Source organism: Ahaetulla prasina, chromosome 17 (assembly GCF_028640845.1).
Source record: "Ahaetulla prasina isolate Xishuangbanna chromosome 17, ASM2864084v1, whole genome shotgun sequence".
NCBI lineage: Eukaryota > Metazoa > Chordata > Lepidosauria > Squamata > Colubridae > Ahaetulla > Ahaetulla prasina.
In genome coordinates, this window is record NC_080555.1 from 9002851 (window position 1) to 9020310 (window position 17460).

The following is a 17460-nucleotide window of genomic DNA, read 5'->3' on the forward strand; positions in this document are numbered from 1 at the left end:
GGGAGAAGGGCGGTATAAAAATTGAATAAAATAAATAAATAAATAAATAGTTGCCAGGAGGGCTTAGCCATGGTGGGTGTGGCCTAGTCGGCCTCCTGCACCATGGCTAGTGGTGGGGGTGGTGGAAGGCATTTTTGCCCTCCCCAGGCTCTGGAGGCTTTTCTTGAGCCTCCGGGAGGGCGAAAACAGCCTCCCCAGGCTCCGGAGGCCCTGTGGACTTCTAGTAGGCCCGTTTTTTTGCCCTTCCTGAGCCTCTGCACGCCCCCCCTGCCCTTACCTGCATCCAAAACAGGCTGCGTGGGGGACTCCTGAGAGGGATGAGCGGGGCCATCCAGGAGTGGGATTTGGGGATTTCTCCGAACCGCACAGAATCTTAGCTAGAGGTTCTCCTGAACCCGCAGCAGCCCCACCTCTGCTTTAAGTTCGCTTCTAGCTCTTGCACTCTTTTAAGATTCTGTCGTGAAGAATTCTGGAAAACCTTGGATAGAGTTGTTGGGTTCATGCCGAAGCCATAATGGGATTCGTTTTGACTTAGGCTGCTTAGGCAACTCAAAGCCTCAGCATTTGCCAACCACGGTTCACTGCTTAGCGCACTGTAGCCAACCTATTGTGGCTGATTGAGCAAGCCGTCATAATGCCAGCCATGGCTTAGATTCCTGTGTGAAGTTGGTATTTTATACGTGGCGCCCGTTTCTTTAGATAGGTTCAGGGGTGGGGCCGCCGGGGGTTCGGGAGAACCTCTAGCTCAGATTCTGTGCAGTTTGGAGAACCCTCAAATCCCACTCCTGGCTGGCCCCCGCCCACCTCGCCCTGCCTCTCCCAGGAGTCCCCATGTGGCCCGTATTGAATGCAGGTAAGTGCAGGGCGTGTGTGGAGACTCGGGGAGGGTGAAAAACGGGCCTACCGGAAGTTTAGGAAGGGTCTCCAGAGCCTGGGGAGGACATTTTTTTTTTAATTGAAAAAGTTTTTTTTAATTTGCATTTATATCCCGCCCTTCTCCGAAGACTCAGGGCGGCTTACACTACTTCAAGCAATAGTCTTCATCCATTTGTATATTATATACAAAGTCAATTTATTGCCCCCAACAATCTGGGTCCTCATTTTACCTACCTTATAAAGGATGGAAGGCTGAGTCAACCTTGGGCCTGGTGGGACTAGAACCTGCAGTAATTGCAAGCAGCTGTGTTAATAACAGACTGTCTTAACAGTCTGAGCCACCAGAGGCCCTTTTACAAAACTTTCCCCCCCTCTTTCCCCCCTCCCCCCTCCCTTCACAAACCCTTCCCCCCCACCCCCCACTTCCCGGAACAAACACAAGGTATAGTTAAAAAAAAAGCAAACATACACTAAAATTTTTTCCTCCTAACTCAATTATACTCCTACAACTCTCATCAGTTCCTAACTTCCCCCCAAACAATCAGAAATAATACATCCTAATCATTCAAAGGCAGTCTGATAACTCTTAGTCTGATATCTGCTTTGAATATAGTCAATCCACTTTTTTCCATTCATTTAAGTATCTTTCTTGCGTATTGTCTTTCAAAAAGGCTGATATCTTCGCCATCTCAGCCAAATTGGCAACTTTCAATATCCATTCTTCTATTGTGGGTACTTCTTTTTTCTTCCAATACTGTCCTATCAGTAATCTTGCCGCTGTTATTAGATTTAAGATCAATTTGGTCTCAATTACTGTACAGTCCGTAATAATTCCCAGCAGAAAAAAATTGCGGCAGGAACTTTATCTTCTTTTTCAGAACATTTTGTAAAATCTACCAAATTTTTATCCAAAAAGCCTTAATATTCTTGCAAGTCCACCAAATATGAAAATATGTAGCGTCATCACAATTACATCTCCAACATTTTGCTTGCATATCTAGATACATACACGATAGTTTCTTAGGATCTAAATGCCATCTATAAAACATTTTATAAAAAGTTTCCCTTAAATTCTGTGCCTGCGTAAATTTAACATTTCTAACCCCCCCCCCCCCCCAGAGGCTTGACAAAAGCCTCCGGAACCTGGTTAGGGCAAAAATGCCCTTCCTAAAATTTTTGAAGCCCACCCCTGGATAGGTTCCTCCTTGACTTACGATCACTATTGAGCCCAAAAATTCTGTTGTTAAGTGAGACATTTGTTAAGTGAATTTTGCCCCCATTTTACGACCCTTCTCACCCCTGTCATTAAGTGAGTATTTATTAAGTGAGTATTTATATTTATAAATGTTATTTATTTATTTATATAGAGATAGATAGATAGATATAGAGATAGAGATTAGATATAGAGATAGAGATAGAGATAGAGATAGAGATGTAGGTCTTTGGTTATTCGGGTTTTCTCCCGCGTAAAATTGGAAGTGTCTTGGCGACGTTTCGACCAAGTCTCATTCCTCATCTTCAGGCTTCAGCTTCGTGCTTCTGGGAGCAATGTCAGCTGCAATCACACATTGCTCCCAGAAGCACGAAGCTGAAGCCTGAAGATGACGAATGAGACTTCGTCGAAACGTCGCCAAGACACTTCCAATTTTACGCGGGAGAAAACCCGAATAACCAAAGACCTACATACAAACACCCGCGAAAACCTCAGAAAACATAAATATAGATATATATTCACATTTATTTCCCAGCGGTTTACTCCAGCAGAGCTCCGTCTCTTGTCACTTCTGTAATTCCGTAAAGCACAGCGTTGCCTGTATAATAATAGTCATGCAGATGTACCAATTGAGCATTCTAGGTCATGTTGAAATAGCAGAATATTTTGCTCACCCATCAAGTGAATAAACAAGGCCTAAGTGGAGAGAGCAAGAGAGACAGATAAGCAGACCCATTTTTTTCCCCTTCAAATTTCATTTGGCCTTGCCCTGAATGCTGCTTTCCAGATGGGGCGCTGAGACAGAGGTTTTCCACCTCTGGAAAGGGGGAGGAACCTTGCTATTTTTTACCCTGAGCAAACATGCAAATGCTTCTCAGACTTTTTGGCAGCAAACCTTGGCTACTTTAAACGGCTTATCAGAAAGCCTTATTGAACTTCAAGGTACCGTATTTTTCGGAGTGTAAGATGCTCCGGACTATAAGATGCCCCTACCTTTTTGGGGGGAGGAAAATAAGGGAAAAAAAAAATCTGCCTCTGCCTCCCAGCAATTTGCCTCCTTGTATCAAACAGCAAACAGTGGAGGCCGAAAATAGGGCGCGCGGAGGCGGCAATAGGCAATAGCAATCCCTGAAGCCTGAAACAGCTGATGAGCCAACTGACAATCAGCTGCTTGTGCTCATTAGGCTGTGCTGAAACTGAAACAGGCTTTTTGCTGCAAGGAGGCAAATTGCTGGGAGGCAGAGGCCAAAGGATGGGGCCCGGAGGGTGGGCGGAGCTACATTTGGTGTATAAGACACACCCAAATTTTTGCCCTCTTTTGGGGGGGGGGGAAGAAGTGCGTCTTATACTCCGAAAAATATGGTAAGTCCTTTCATGCCTTCGTAACTGCAGAAATGAACGGTCATTGTACGGAATGGGACAATTCTTAAAGTCTTAAGAAGTCTTAAAGTTGCCAAGGTTGGAGACCCCTGGTCTGGACTACCTCGCAAGGCTGACACATAAACAGGGATAGTGTGTGGGGTACCAATGTGACTATATAGCTGGTGACCTCATCAGCATCTTTTCCTGATTACTAAACACTTGCCCCATGGAACCTCTTCCCACCTGAGATACTGTTACCCCGACTTGGCTGGCCTTCTGCCTTAAAAACCCGGATTTTATGCCCATGCTTGGGGGCCTCAGAACTGCGGGAGAGCCCATCTTGTAGTTTGGTTGAGGTTGTTTATTTTATTTTATTTTTATATTGTCAAGCATATATAAGATAACAGGTAAAAGTATAAACATAATTTGGATACATGAAAAGAGTATTAGGACAGGGACAGTAGGCACGCTTGTGCGCTTCTGCAGCCCCCTTACAGACCTCTTAGGAATGGGGTGAGGTCAACAATAGACAGTTTAAGCTTAAAGTTTTGGGGGTTTGGGGAAGAAACCACAGAGTCAGGTAGTGCATTCCAGGCATTGACCACTCTGTTACTGAAGTCGTATTTTCTGCCATCGAGTTTGGAGCGGTTTACCTTGAGTTTGTATCTATTACTTGCTCGTGTATTGTTGTGGTTGAAGCTGAAGTAGTCGTTGACAGGAAGGACATGTGGCAGATAATTTTATGTACTATGCTTAGGTCAGACCGAAGTTGGCGTAGTTCTAACTTGTCTAAGCCCAAAATTTGGAGTCTGGTGGCATAAGGTATTTTAATACGGGTAGAGAAATGGAAGACTCTTCTCGTAAAATATCTCCAGACTCTCTCGATTGTATTTATGTCCGATATGCAGTGTGGGTTCCAGTCAGATGAGCTGTATTCAAGAATTGGTCTAGGAAAGGTTTTGTATGCTCTAGTTAGTAGTACAATATTACCAGAGAAGAAGCTACATATTAATACATATATATATTAATATATTGACCATCAATTGTGTTGTAAATGTTGTACCTTGATGAAGGTATCTTTTCTTTTATGTACACTGAGAGCATCTGCACCAAGACAAATTCCTTGTGTGTCCAATCACACTTGGCCAATAAAATTCTATTCTATTCTATTCTATTCTATTCTATTCTATTCTATTCTATTCTATTCTATTCTATTCTATTCTATTCTATTCTATTCTATTCTATTCTACAGAAGATTAGGTTAACAATTCTTAGTGCCTTTTTGGCAATGTTGTTACGGTGGGCTCTGGCACTTAGATCTTTAGAAATGAGTACTCCAAGGTCCTTGACAGAGTGAGGGTCATCTACAAGGTCATGTCCATCTAAGTTGTATTTTATGTTTCGATTTTCTTTTTTGCCAATGTGCAAGACGGAGCATTTATGAAGCTTAGCTGCCATGTGTTTTGATTTTATTCTTTGTTTTGTTTTTATCAGATCAAGCTACAGACCGGCATATTTGTTTATATCTGTTTTGTTGTAAGACAAGTTGGACTTCTAATAAATTTTACAAATAATAAATAACAGTACGGGTAGACCTCAATTTATGACCACGATTGAGCCCAAAATTTCATTCGTTAAGTGAGTTTTGCCCCGTTTTACGACCTTTCTCAGCACACAGTTGTTAGGTGAATCACTGCACTTGTTAAATTAGTAACACGGTTGTTAAGTGAATCAGGCTTCCCCATGGACTTTGCTTGTCAGAAGGTCGCCAAAGGGGATCACGTGACCCCAGGACTCTCTGACTGTCATAAATATGAATCAGTTGCCAAGCGTCCAAATTTTGACCACGGGGGATGCTATGGTGGCGGTAAGTGTGAAAAACGGTCATAAGTCACTTTTTTCAGTGATGTAACTTCAAACGATTACTAAAAGAACTGTTGTAAGTCAAGGACTACCTGTAATAATAGCCAGAATCGTATTTGTGAGAAGGGCAACTATATAGAATAAAATAAAAAAGTAAGTAAAATAAAAACATACATAAAATAAAATAAAATAAAATAATACATGATAGATGGATGGATGGATGGATGGATGGATGGATGGATGGATGGATGGATAGATAGATAGATAGATAGATAGATAGATAGATAGATAGATAGATAGATAGATAGATGATAGATATGGATAGATGATAGATAGAAGATAGATGACAGATAGATGATAGATAGATAGATAGATAGATAGATAGATAGATAGATAGATAGATAGATAGATAGATAGATAGATAGATAGAGATAGATAGGTAGATAGATAGATGATAGATAGATAGATAGATAGATAGATGATATGGATAGATGATAGATAGAAGATAGGTGACAGATAGATGATAGATAGAGATAGATAGGTAGATAGATAGATGATAGATAGATAGATAGATAGATAGATGATATGGATAGATGATAGATAGAAGATAGGTGACAGATAGATGATAGATAGAGATAGATAGATAGGTAGGTAGATAGATAGATATGGATAGATGATAAATGATAGATAGATGATAGATAGATGATAGATGATAGATGAGATAGATAGATAGATGATAGAGATAGATAGATAGATAGATAGATGATAGATGATAGAGATAGATAGATAGATAGATAGATGATACATAGATGATAGCTAGCTAGCTAGAGTAGATATAGCTAGAAAGATAAATGATAGATCTGGATAGGATAGATGATAGATAGATATAGATAGATGATTGATAGATAGATGATAGATGATAGATGATACAGTACGTAGATGATAGATAGATGATAGCTAGCTAGCTAGAGTAGATATAGCTAGATAGATAAATGATAGATAGATGATAGATAGATAGATATAGATAGATGATAGATAGATAGCATTGAGTGAAAACTTTGATTGACCAAAGCCATGGTAATTGGCAGAGGGATCAATATTGTTACACCTATCTGCCAGCAACCACGACTTATGGAAATTTGCAACTTGGAATTCAGGAGTAAATACATCGTGAAGACCACGAACGAACAAACAAAATGCATGAATGGACGCTAATTTGCCTGCCTCTGAGTCCAGGGGAAAAGGCAAATGATTTGAATGAAGATGACCCATTCTGGCGGAATGGAGTCGACGGGGACTCGTCGGGTTTGTGGAAGGCGTAGGCTTAATTATGAATGAAAGGCTAGAAAAAGTATAAATTGGTGTTTTCTAGCTTGTTGTGAGCTCCTATAAAAATAGGATTCCTTAGGGAGGTGATTGATGCATGTTGCATTCTAATGAATGGTAATAATAGAAGAACTAGTCAGGAGAGAAAAAAAACCTGTACAATATTCTAAATTAATGTGATCTGGGGGGTAAAATTACCCTGTTAAGATGGTGAAGTGCGGAACACAAAATACAGAAAAAGTGACGGGGCCCTGCGGAGAGCCAAGAATGAATAAAAACGGTGAATATCAGCTCAGAAAAAAGGGTCTTTTGTTGTGAATATATAGTCAGTCTAAATCTATTCACGCAGGCGTAGGGCAAAGAAATCATTGATTTGATTCTTTTTAATGAACAATTGAGAGAATTATTGAAGCCATACATGGCGATGGAAGGTTATGAGTGTGGGGTAGATCAGTGATGGCGAACTTTTTCGGCATCAAGTGCTCAAACCTTGGGCCTCTGGTGGCTCAGACTGCTAAGACAGTCTGTTATTAACACAGCTGCTTGCAATTACTGCAGGTTCAAGCCCCACCAGGCCCAAGGTTGACTCAGCCTTCCATCCTTTATAAGGTAGGTAAAATGAGGACCCAGATTGTTGGGGGGGCAATAAGTTGACTTTGTATATAATATACAAATGGATGAAGACTATTGCTTGACACAATGTAAGCTGCCCTGAGTCTTCGGAGAAGGGCGGGATATAAATGCAAATAATAATAAAAAAAGGAACACGCATGTATGTGCGTGCATGTGTGTGCGCTGGAGCGCCGAAAACCTGAAAACCAGCTGGCCGGCACGTGCATGCCTGTTTCTTGGCTGGCTTTGGCTGTTTTTTGAGCCGTTTTCAGGGTGGTTTTCAGGGTGGTTTTCAGGCTGTTTATGGGCTGTTTTCAGGCCATTTTTCGTGCTGTTTTCAAGCTGTTTTTCGGGCCGATTTCTGGCTATTTTTTGGGCTGTTTTTCAGGCTCTTTTTCAGGCTCTTTACAGGCTGTTTTCAGGGCTGTTTTCAGGCCCTTTACCGGTGCTTCGGCGCCCGCAAAGACCAGCTGGCTGGCATGCAAAAACCAGCCGGCTGGCATGCTGGAAACCAGAAGAGCAGCTGGTGATGGTACATATGCCCACAAAGAGGGCTCTGCGGTGCCACCTTTGGAATGCCTGCCATAGGTTCGCCATCATGGGGGTAGATCATTGTTTGGCAATGTCAGCTGTGAATTCTAGGGAAAAAATATCGATACAAAAGGAACTAACGAAAGCTCGACTTGTCACCATTCATTTAGTGACAGTTTTAAATGACAACGGAACTGGGGGGAAAAAAAGGGACTTATGGCCGTTTTTCACACTTACGACCGTTGCAGCCATCCCCGTGGTCACGTGATCAAACTTCGGAGACTTGACAACTGGGGTTCCTATTTATGACAATTGCAGTGTTCACAATTACGACCACAATTGAGCCCAACCGTTCTGTTGTTCAGTGAGACATTTGGTAAGCGAGTGCTGTCCCATTTTATGACCTTTCTTGCCGCGGTTGTTAAGTGAATCACTGCAGTTGATAAGTGATTAACCCGGTTGTTTAAGTGAATCTGGCTTCCCCGTGGTCTTTGCTTGTCAGAAGGTCGCCGAAGGGGATCACGTGACTCCGGGACGCAGCAACGGTCATAAATATGAATCAGTTGCCAGTGGTCTGAATTTGAATCACGTGATCACAGAGATGCTGCAAAGTTTGTGAGCGTGAAAAACCACGTTTTTCAGTGCTGTTGAAACTTTGAACGGTCACTAAATGAACTGTTGTAAGTCGAGGACTACCTTTGTATCCAATGGGCAGTTATATGCTGGAAACCAAGAATAAACACCAGAAATTGACAAAAACTATAGGAATTTGCAGTCGTGACCATGGCAAACGACGGTAAAGGCGAGGCAGTGAAGGGTGTGTGTGGAGCCATCATATCTTTTGAAGGGTCATAACTTTGAACTGTCGCTAAGTGGCCAGTTGTAAGTCGAGGACTACCTGTACTTTCCCAATACAGGGATAGTCCTCAGCTTACAATGGTTCATTTAGTGACTTGTTCAAAGTTACAAAGGCACTGAAAAAAGGGGCTTATGACCGTTTTTCACACTTACAACCTCTGCAGCGTCCCCATGGTCCTGCAACTGACTCCTATTTATGACGATTGCAGGGTCCCGGGGTCACATGATCTCCTTTTGTGCCCTTCTGATAAGAAAAGTCGATGGGGCAGCCAGATTCACTCAACAGCCGCGTTACTAACATCTACGGCAGTGATTCACTTAACAAATGCGGCAAGAAAAATCGTAAAACGGTGAGGTCAATTGTGGTCGTAAGTCAAGGACTACCTGTAGATCCAGTGGAAGTCGGACAGAAAGAGGATTGTGGAAGAGATGGAAAATAATTATGTGATGAAGGACCCAAGAGGCAGATGGAGTGGTGGAATTCCAATTTTTTTACTACTGGTTCTGTGGGCGTGGCTTGATGGGCATGGCAGGGGAAGGATCCTGCAAAATCCCCATTCCCTCCCCACTCCTGGGGGAAGGATCCTGCAAAATCCCCATTCCTTCCCCACTCCTGGGGGAAGGATACTGCTAAATCCCCATTCCCTCCCCACTCCTGGGGGAAGGATACTGAAAAATCTCCATTCCCACTCCACTCCAGGGGAAGGATACTGCAAAATCCCCATTCCCTCCCCACTCCTGGGGGAAGGATACTGAAAAATCCCCATTCCCTCCCCACTCCTGGGGGAAGGATACTGAAAAATCTCCATTCCCACTCCACTCCAGGGGAAGGATACTGCAAAATCCCCATTCCCTCCCCACTCCTGGGGGAAGGATATTGCTAAATCTCCATTCCCTCCCCACTCCTGGGGGAAGAATACTGCAAAATCCCCATTCCCTCCCCACTCCTGGGGGAAGGATACTGCAAAATCCCCATTCCCTCCCCACTCCTGGGGGAAGGATATTGCTAAATCTCCATTCCCTCCCCACTCCTGGGGGAAGGATACTGCAAAATCCCCATTCCCTCCCCACTCCTGGGAGAAGGATACTGCAAAATCCCCATTCCCTCCCCACTCCGGGACCAGCCATAGGAGGTATTTGCCGGTTCTCCGAACTACTCAAAATTTCCACTACCGGTTCTCCAGAACCTGCTGGATTTCACTCCTGAGTTACGCTGACACAAAATACGAACCCGAATGCTTGGTGAAAACGAAGATCGGTAGTGTTTACAGATCAGGGTTTCTTCAGGCCACGAGGAGCTGTCTGAATGGGAGTTTGTTTATTGTCTAGTGGCTGGTTAAGAGAAAGGAGAGGATCAAAGGGACAGGCTTGAATTAATGGGATTTACAGAGGGAAAACGGAGTTGTAGGCCAGACTGGATGGGAATAAAGCAGGAGAAGGCCTGAACAAGATGCTTAGCAAATGCTTCAACATCGAGCAACATGACAAAAGAAATGTGATATCTCGTCGGCTGGTTGGCGTGTTGATGGATCAATGTATAAGAATTGCTTTTCCTGATGTCACAGGTGAGCGTGAACACACGCGCACTACTTCTGCACAAAAGCAATTTGAATGGTTCGCATTGAATTTGAGAGAGAGAGAGGGAGAGACTGAACGAGACAGCAAGGAGCGAAGGATCCAATAATAAACCTATCGGAGACTAACGCAGTCATGTTTCACATGGGGGAGACGGAGTGAACAATGGCGAGTTCTCCAGAAAAACTCGAGTAGATGAATTTGCCTGCTTTTTAAAAAAAAAGTTTATACTAAAGATGGGAAAATAGATGGAGACGTGGCCAGACGTGCAAGTGGTGGCAGCGGGGATGCGGTTGGGAGGAATGAAGGATGTGGCTGGGAAAAAAAAGAAGGGAAAATGGCTGGGTAAGTGTGCTTCTGTCTCCTTTGATGTATGGAAGCGAGGCTTGGGTACATCGAGGGAAACATAAAAGTAAGTTAAGTGTAATGGAGTACTCAAGAAATGCGTGTGGTCAAAGAAGAAGGAGAAGTGGGGGTCAAGGATGAAGGGGGAGGGAGGCGCTTAGCAAATAGAGCTGGGACGGAAAAAGGAAAACTCCGCTGGGGGTATGTGGCTCTTAAAGAAAGAAGCAGAGAAGATCACGTCTGGGAAGAAAATAATTGGGGCAGTGGGTGGAGAGGTTGAGCCAATTGTGCGTGGAAGGGGGCATCCTGAAAGAGAGGGGAGAAGGTTCAAGGACCAGAGGCGGCAGGTTAAGGAGACCCCGGGGTGAGAGGGAAGCAAACATTCGCCATGGTGGCGCAGTGGTTAAATGCAGTACTGTGTCAAGGTTCCAGAAATAATATCCGACAGGGGTATTCAATTCACAGCCAAATTCTGGAGAGAATTCCTACGGCCCATTGGGTCGTCTCAAGGACTTAGTTCTGGTTTCCATCCGGAAACTAACGGAGCAGCTGAAAAACTTAATTCCATGGTGGAATAAAAAAATTCCATGGTGGATAAAAAAAAAAGTGCCAACGGTGCATAATTCCCTTCTACCCCCCCCCTCCCCCCTCCAAGAGGTTTCTTAGGTTTGTCAGGGAAAGTGTCGTGAAATTGTTTAACTAAATTGTCCGCATTCACTTTCCAACTTTTGACCCAAGTAGATTCAGATAATGGGTATCCCTTCCAGTGGACTAAGTATTGTAATTGACCTCGGTAGAGTCTAGAGTCAAGAATCTTCTTGATTTCATAGTGGGTTTCACCTTGGATTATCAAGGGGGGTGGGGGAGCGGTAGGGAGAGGCCTTAGGCGGGATTGGCTAGCAGGTTTGAGTAAGCTGGTATGGAATACAGGGTGGATTCGTCCCAACATGCGAGGGAGTTGGAGTTGGACGGTTACGGGATTAATAATTTTTACAATGGGGAAAGGACCCAAAAATTTTGGACCGAATTTCCTGCTGGGTATTCGTAATCTTAGATATTTAGTAGACAAAAAGACTTTATCTCCAATGCGAAAAGGGGGTTGAAGGGAACGGTGTTTGTCAGCTTGGGCTTTGTAATTTCGAGCTGTTACAGCCAAAGCTAAAGTTTAATATGGTTTCCAGGCCTGACATATTGCAGGCTAACTCTGCCGACTGGCAGGAGTTCGATCCTGATGGGGCTCAAGGTTGACTCAGCTTTCTATCCTTCTGAGGTCGGTTAAACGAGGATCCAGATTGTTGGGGGGCAAGAGGATGGTTCTGTAAACCGCTTAGAGAGGCGGTAAAGCACTGTGAAGCGGTATATAAGTCTAAGTGCTATTCTATTCTGTTCTGTTTTGTTGTTATTCTATTCCAGTGTTGGCAAATCTTTTCGGCACTGAGTGCCGAAACGGGACAGCACCTGTGCACGCATGCCGGAAACCAAAAAAGCAGCCGCCCAGTGCACCCAGCGCCGGAAAGCTGATCTTCCAGTTTCTGGAACATAAATGCGAACTGGCCAGCTAGTCTTCGTACGTGCATTCGTGCTAGAAATCGGAAGAGCAGCCTGCCCGGTGCGCATGTGTGCGCTGGGAAGACAATTTTCTGCTTTCCGGCGTACGCATGCACACCGACCACCTGGTCTTCCGGTTTCTGGCGTGCATGCGCATGCAAAGGCTAGCTGGCCAGTGCGCATGCGTGCACTGGAAACCGGAAGAGCAACTTGCCGGCGCACACATGCGCACCGGGCGGCTGCTCTTCTGGTTTCTGGCACTCCTGCACACGTGAAGACCAGCTGGCCGGTGTGCTGGAACTTGGAACAGCAACGGGCAACAGTTCATGTGCCTGGAGAGATGGCTTTGTGTGTCACTTTATCTATTCTATTCTATTCTATTCTATTCTATTCTATTCTATTCTATTCTATTCTATTCTATTCTATTCTATTCTATTCTATTCTATTCTAAATGGTCATAAGCAGGAGTGAAATCTACTTACCTTCCTTACCGGCTCGGAAGTGCATGCGCAGAAGGTAAAAAACACATTACTTCCGGGTTAAAACCAGGAAGTAATGACACCCAGGTGGCTGGGCGGAGCTTTGCTCTACCATCGCTACCAAATCACTGAACTACCGGCCACAATCGCTACCGGATCGTGCGATCCGGTCCAATCCGGGAGCATTTCACCCCTGGTCATAAGCTTGAAAAACGATCATAAGTCACTATTTTCAGTACTGTTGTAAATTCGAATGGTCACTAAATGAACTGTTGTAGGTCAAGGACTACCTGTAGCCTGCTCATAAGCATGTGGATTCCTGACCCCCTCGCTCAACCCCTCCTTCCCATCTCCTTGTGTCTCCTCCGCAGGGAAAGAAGAATTCGTGGCGACGTTCAAAGGGAATGAGTTCTTCTGCTACGACCTCTCACACAACCCCATCCAAAGCAGCACCGACGAGATCACCCTTTCCTTCCGCACTCTCCAGCGCAACGGCCTGATGCTCCACACCGGGAAGTCAGCCGACTACGTCAACCTCTCGCTCAAGAGCGGCGCCGTCTGGCTGGTGATCAACCTGGGCTCCGGCGCCTTTGAGGCTCTGGTGGAGCCAGTCAACGGCAAGTTCAATGACAACAACTGGCACGACATTCGTGTGACTAGAAACCTGCGCCAGGTGAGTGGCTGCTGCCCATGCAGTCTCAGCACACAAGAAGGGCGGGGAGGGGGGGGGGAAAGGCACGTGCCCGGCTTGGATTTGCTTCAGAAATCCTTTTTGTTTTGTTTTTGAGTTGCTGTGCAGAATTCCCCCATATAACAGACACCAGCAAGAGACTTTTTTTAAAAAACAACAACACAACAACAATTCCCACATTTGGGATACAAAATGTGAGAGGCGGGCTAGATTTTCTAAGCACTGCTTCTCGGCAACAGGTCGTTGTTACTTTCGGTTAAAGAGAGAAACATTTTCAAAGCACCCAAGTTTTTAATGTTACGGGGAGGAACTTTGGAATGGAAACACATCTGAAATAACGGACCAGTTCTTTATCTCCGAAGCCCGTCTGCACACTTGTATGTGTCATTTACGTCACTTGCATAATTATGTAATTGGCATTCTTATACCATTAGTCTTCATGTGCGATTTTTGCATAATTAGGTAACTGTGCAAATGACCTCCGTTCCAAACTTTTGAATTTAACAGACAGTCTTAAACTGTCTGTTAAATCCGAATTTTACTCTCTTGCCAGGGATGTCAAATTTTTCAGCTGGAGCAAGGATTATTGTTATGATTACTCTTACTGTTGTTACTACCGGGGAAGGCTGCAGAATGTGTGGCAACGATGGGGATGGCTGCCATTTTCTGGTCTTTTCTCCCTAATTTTGTGGGGTTTTTAAAAAGAGCAAAATAATCTTAAATCGACGATTTTACTCTTTATTTTAAAGTACCAATCGCCTTGCTGCATTTCAGTGCAATCTGGCTTATGGGCAGCGCATACCCCATTGCAGCCACAGGTCTTCAATTTCTACAAAGGTCTATAAAGCAGTTGGATACCTGGAAGATGACTCTATTTTAAGTAACATGACGTGGTCAATGAGTGATGATCGCTGGGGCCAGTTGCATTTTCTAACCCCACTTTTCTGAAGTTTTTTTTTCTGATGATGTCTGGACTAGAATCAGTCCATCATTCCAGAGTCTGCAACCCACAATTCCCTGTTTAGTAGCAAAATACGGCCTTGAATATATACGGGTTGTTTTGGCCCCGATACTTGGCATGTGGGGAAGAAAAGGAGTCTTGTTCTGTGAAATCTAAGGATAAATAACAGATGGGGGCTCTCTCCGTATCTCTGTATTGGCCAGTGTTAAGACATGTGGACATCAGGGGTGAAGTGCTACAGGTTCGGACCGGAATGCTACCAGTTCAGGCGAAAAAAAATGCTACCAGTTCAGGCGAAAAAAAATGCTACCAGTTCAGGCGAACTGTATTTCCGACAATCAGCTGTGCCACATGATTTATATTCGCTAGAACAGGGGTCTCCAACCTTAGTAACTTTAAGGTTTGTGGACTTCAACTCCCAGAGTTCCTCAGCCAGCTGGCTGAGGAACTCTGGGAGTTGAAGTCCACAAGCCTTAAAGTTACTAAGGTTGGAAACCCCTGAGCTAGAAAGCAGGGAATCCTGCTTTCTAGCGAACCTGAATTGTGCGGCATAACTGTTGTCCCCCCCTCGCTGTTCTACTTACCTTTGCAACCTTAGAAAAGGCTTCTTAATCCTCCTTTTTCAGTGCTGCGCGATAGCGGCTGTGGTTCACATGTGCGTAAAGCGTGTGTTTGATGTGCACTGCGCATGTGTGCGCAAAGCAAACCGGTAGCGAAGCGAAGAGATAGCAGACTTCTGGGCATTTCACCCCTGGTGGACATCAACTTCCAGAATTCCCCAGCTAGCATGCTGACTGAGGAATTCTGGGAATTGAAGTCCAAACATGTTGGTTGGGGAATTCTGGGAGCTTAAGTCCACACCTCTTCAATTGCTTGTGAAACAGCGGAGCCTTCCAGAATGAATAGGGGCACAAATGGGCAAGGGGACACCCACAACTTAGATAAAGCGGTAGGCGTGAAGATATGCTCTGAAATGGAGTGGGCAGCGAGGAACATAATGCATGGCATACTGAATGAGGAGCTTCAGGGCCTTGAATAAATAAACGGCTGCCCTTCCCCCTAACTAATTTCAGATCTATTTTGTACGTGCAACGAGAGGAAAAAATTCCCCTGCTGAGTGCCCAAAGCAGCTCAGACTTCACCCATCTGCAGAACTGGGGGGCCTGAAAAAAAATAGGGTCCACCTGCGGTAGGAAGCGAATTTCCGGAGAGAACAGGTGGTAGGACTCCCAGTGGAGAGTTCGCAAGGCTGTTGTTGAAAAAACAGCTGATCCGATTAAAAATCTATACTCCGTAATGATAGCTGGAGGCCGGGAGATCCAGAGCAGGGAGGTGCCAGGAAATATGAATAATGGAAGATGATGTCTGGAGCTTTTAAGGCAAATACTGTGAAACAAAAAATAAATAAATAAATGCAATTGCATAAAAAGGATCTGGGAACCTCCAAGGCCTTCAGTAAGAGATCGGGACAGTTAGTTTTTTGTCCTTTCTTGAAAAAAAAAGCCCTATTTGGGAAGTTGGTGGAGGATTAAGCTGAGCCAGAACCGGGTAGTTAGTAGAAGAGGAAGAGGAGAGGAGAAGGGAGAAGAAAAAAGGCATTTGATTGGATAGAGAGGGTTTGGGTTTTTTTCCCCTTCTCTTGCTCAGCAAAAAAAAAAAATCGTTGCTCCTTCTCTGGAGCACTGAGCCTTCTAGGGTAGGGGGTCCCACTCGCAGCCCTTGGGTTTCACAGAACTGGACACCCCCCACCCAAAAAAATCTCAGTTTTGCAGCTGGGCCTCTCTCCTTTTTCTGCTAACTCCCTGGATGGATTTCCCCCCCCCTCCTCTTCTTAATTCTCCCCAAAAGCAGCAACTTGGCCTTGATTTCTACATGGGGAAGGACCGGGAAGGGGAAGGGGCTTGCCCCTCCCTTTACCTGCCCCCCCCCCGAACCCGGGGCATCCTTGCCTACGCTTTCTCTCTCTCTCTCCTTTCCTCTAGCTCTTTTCTCCAAATTCACTGAGATCTAAGCTTTTATCTTCCAGCAGTGGCTGACACAGCCTTGCCCCCCCAACTGGCCTGACCCAAATGCCGTCTCTGGCCAGGCCCAAGGCCACCCCCCCACCTACCCCATCCCCTCCCCTCCCCTCCCTAAATCTGGGCTCCTTGGAAGTACTAATATTGCTAACATGGCCCTGTGCTTTGATCCTCCATCCTTTTCACTTCCCCCCCCACCCCCCCCTCAACCTCCCACCTTCCTAAACCTGTTAGAAATTGCGTTGGCAACTTTTGTCGTTGTGTGTTACTAACACGCTTCTGGGGAGGGGGGAGTGGTTTGTCGTGCAGCGGCAGAGGGGGGGGGGGGAATCTCCCCCAAACTGTCCAAAGAAGGGATAACTAACCTCTGTGCCATTCGCGGAATGTCGGTTTCTTTCTTCCTTTCTTCCTTCCTTTCTTTTTGAGTCGTTCATTTTGTTCTGTTCTCTCCTTACTAACCCAGGTTAAGAAAGTCTGAGTGGGTGGGTGGGTGGGAGGAGGAGGTGGGAGGGCCGAGTTCGTGGGGAAAGGGTCTTTGGGTTGTGTGAATTCAGTATTTTTCATTTTTTATTTTTTCCCCCAGTTTTTTGCTGGTCTCAGAAACTGGAGAAATGTATTTCTCCTTTTTTTCTGTTTTGTTTTTTAAATATATCTCCCTTGAATTTTCATGGTTGGTCATTTTTTTTTTTCTGTTTATTCCCTTCCCTCCCCTTCTCGATTTTGTTTTTCTTTTTTTTCTTTTTTCCGTTTCCTTTCCGTTTTTTAAATGCATACAGCACGCAGGAATTGGACACGCTATGGTAAACAAACTGCATTATCTGGTAGATATCAGTCTATTGTCTAATCATTTGGTTTGCCGTGGGTTTTACCTCTCCCCCCATCTTTCCTTATTTTTTAAATTATTATTTTTTTTAAAAAAAAAATTACTTTGCTTTTGGAAATTGAAAGACACTCTGCTGTGCAAGCCTTGCACACACACTTTTGCAGAAACACATGGATTTTATCTCAACCGAGAGTGCTTCTAAGGGGGCTTTCTTTTTGTATCCCCCCCCCAATCTTTTCTATAATTTTCAGCCAGTTTAGACAACAACATTTTCCAGTTGCCGAACTCCCCAAGTTAGCCCTCTGCATATATCCTTCCGTTTCTTCCGCAGGGAATCTCTTTCAAAGAGAAAAAGGTGAACCAGCCGCCCTGCGTTTCC

The 17460-nt window shown here is 44.6% G+C and overlaps 1 protein-coding gene across 1 annotated transcript in view; it reads left to right on the forward strand.

Annotated features, from left to right (window-relative positions):
- The window catches only part of NRXN2 (neurexin 2), a 531073-nt gene that overhangs the window by 184366 nt on the left and 329247 nt on the right, over window positions 1-17460 (forward strand). Inside the window, exon 5 of the mRNA XM_058160639.1 lies at window positions 12960-13261. Within this exon, the coding sequence (XP_058016622.1) occupies window positions 12960-13261 (302 nt within the window). The remainder of the gene's footprint in view (window positions 1-12959; window positions 13262-17460) is intronic.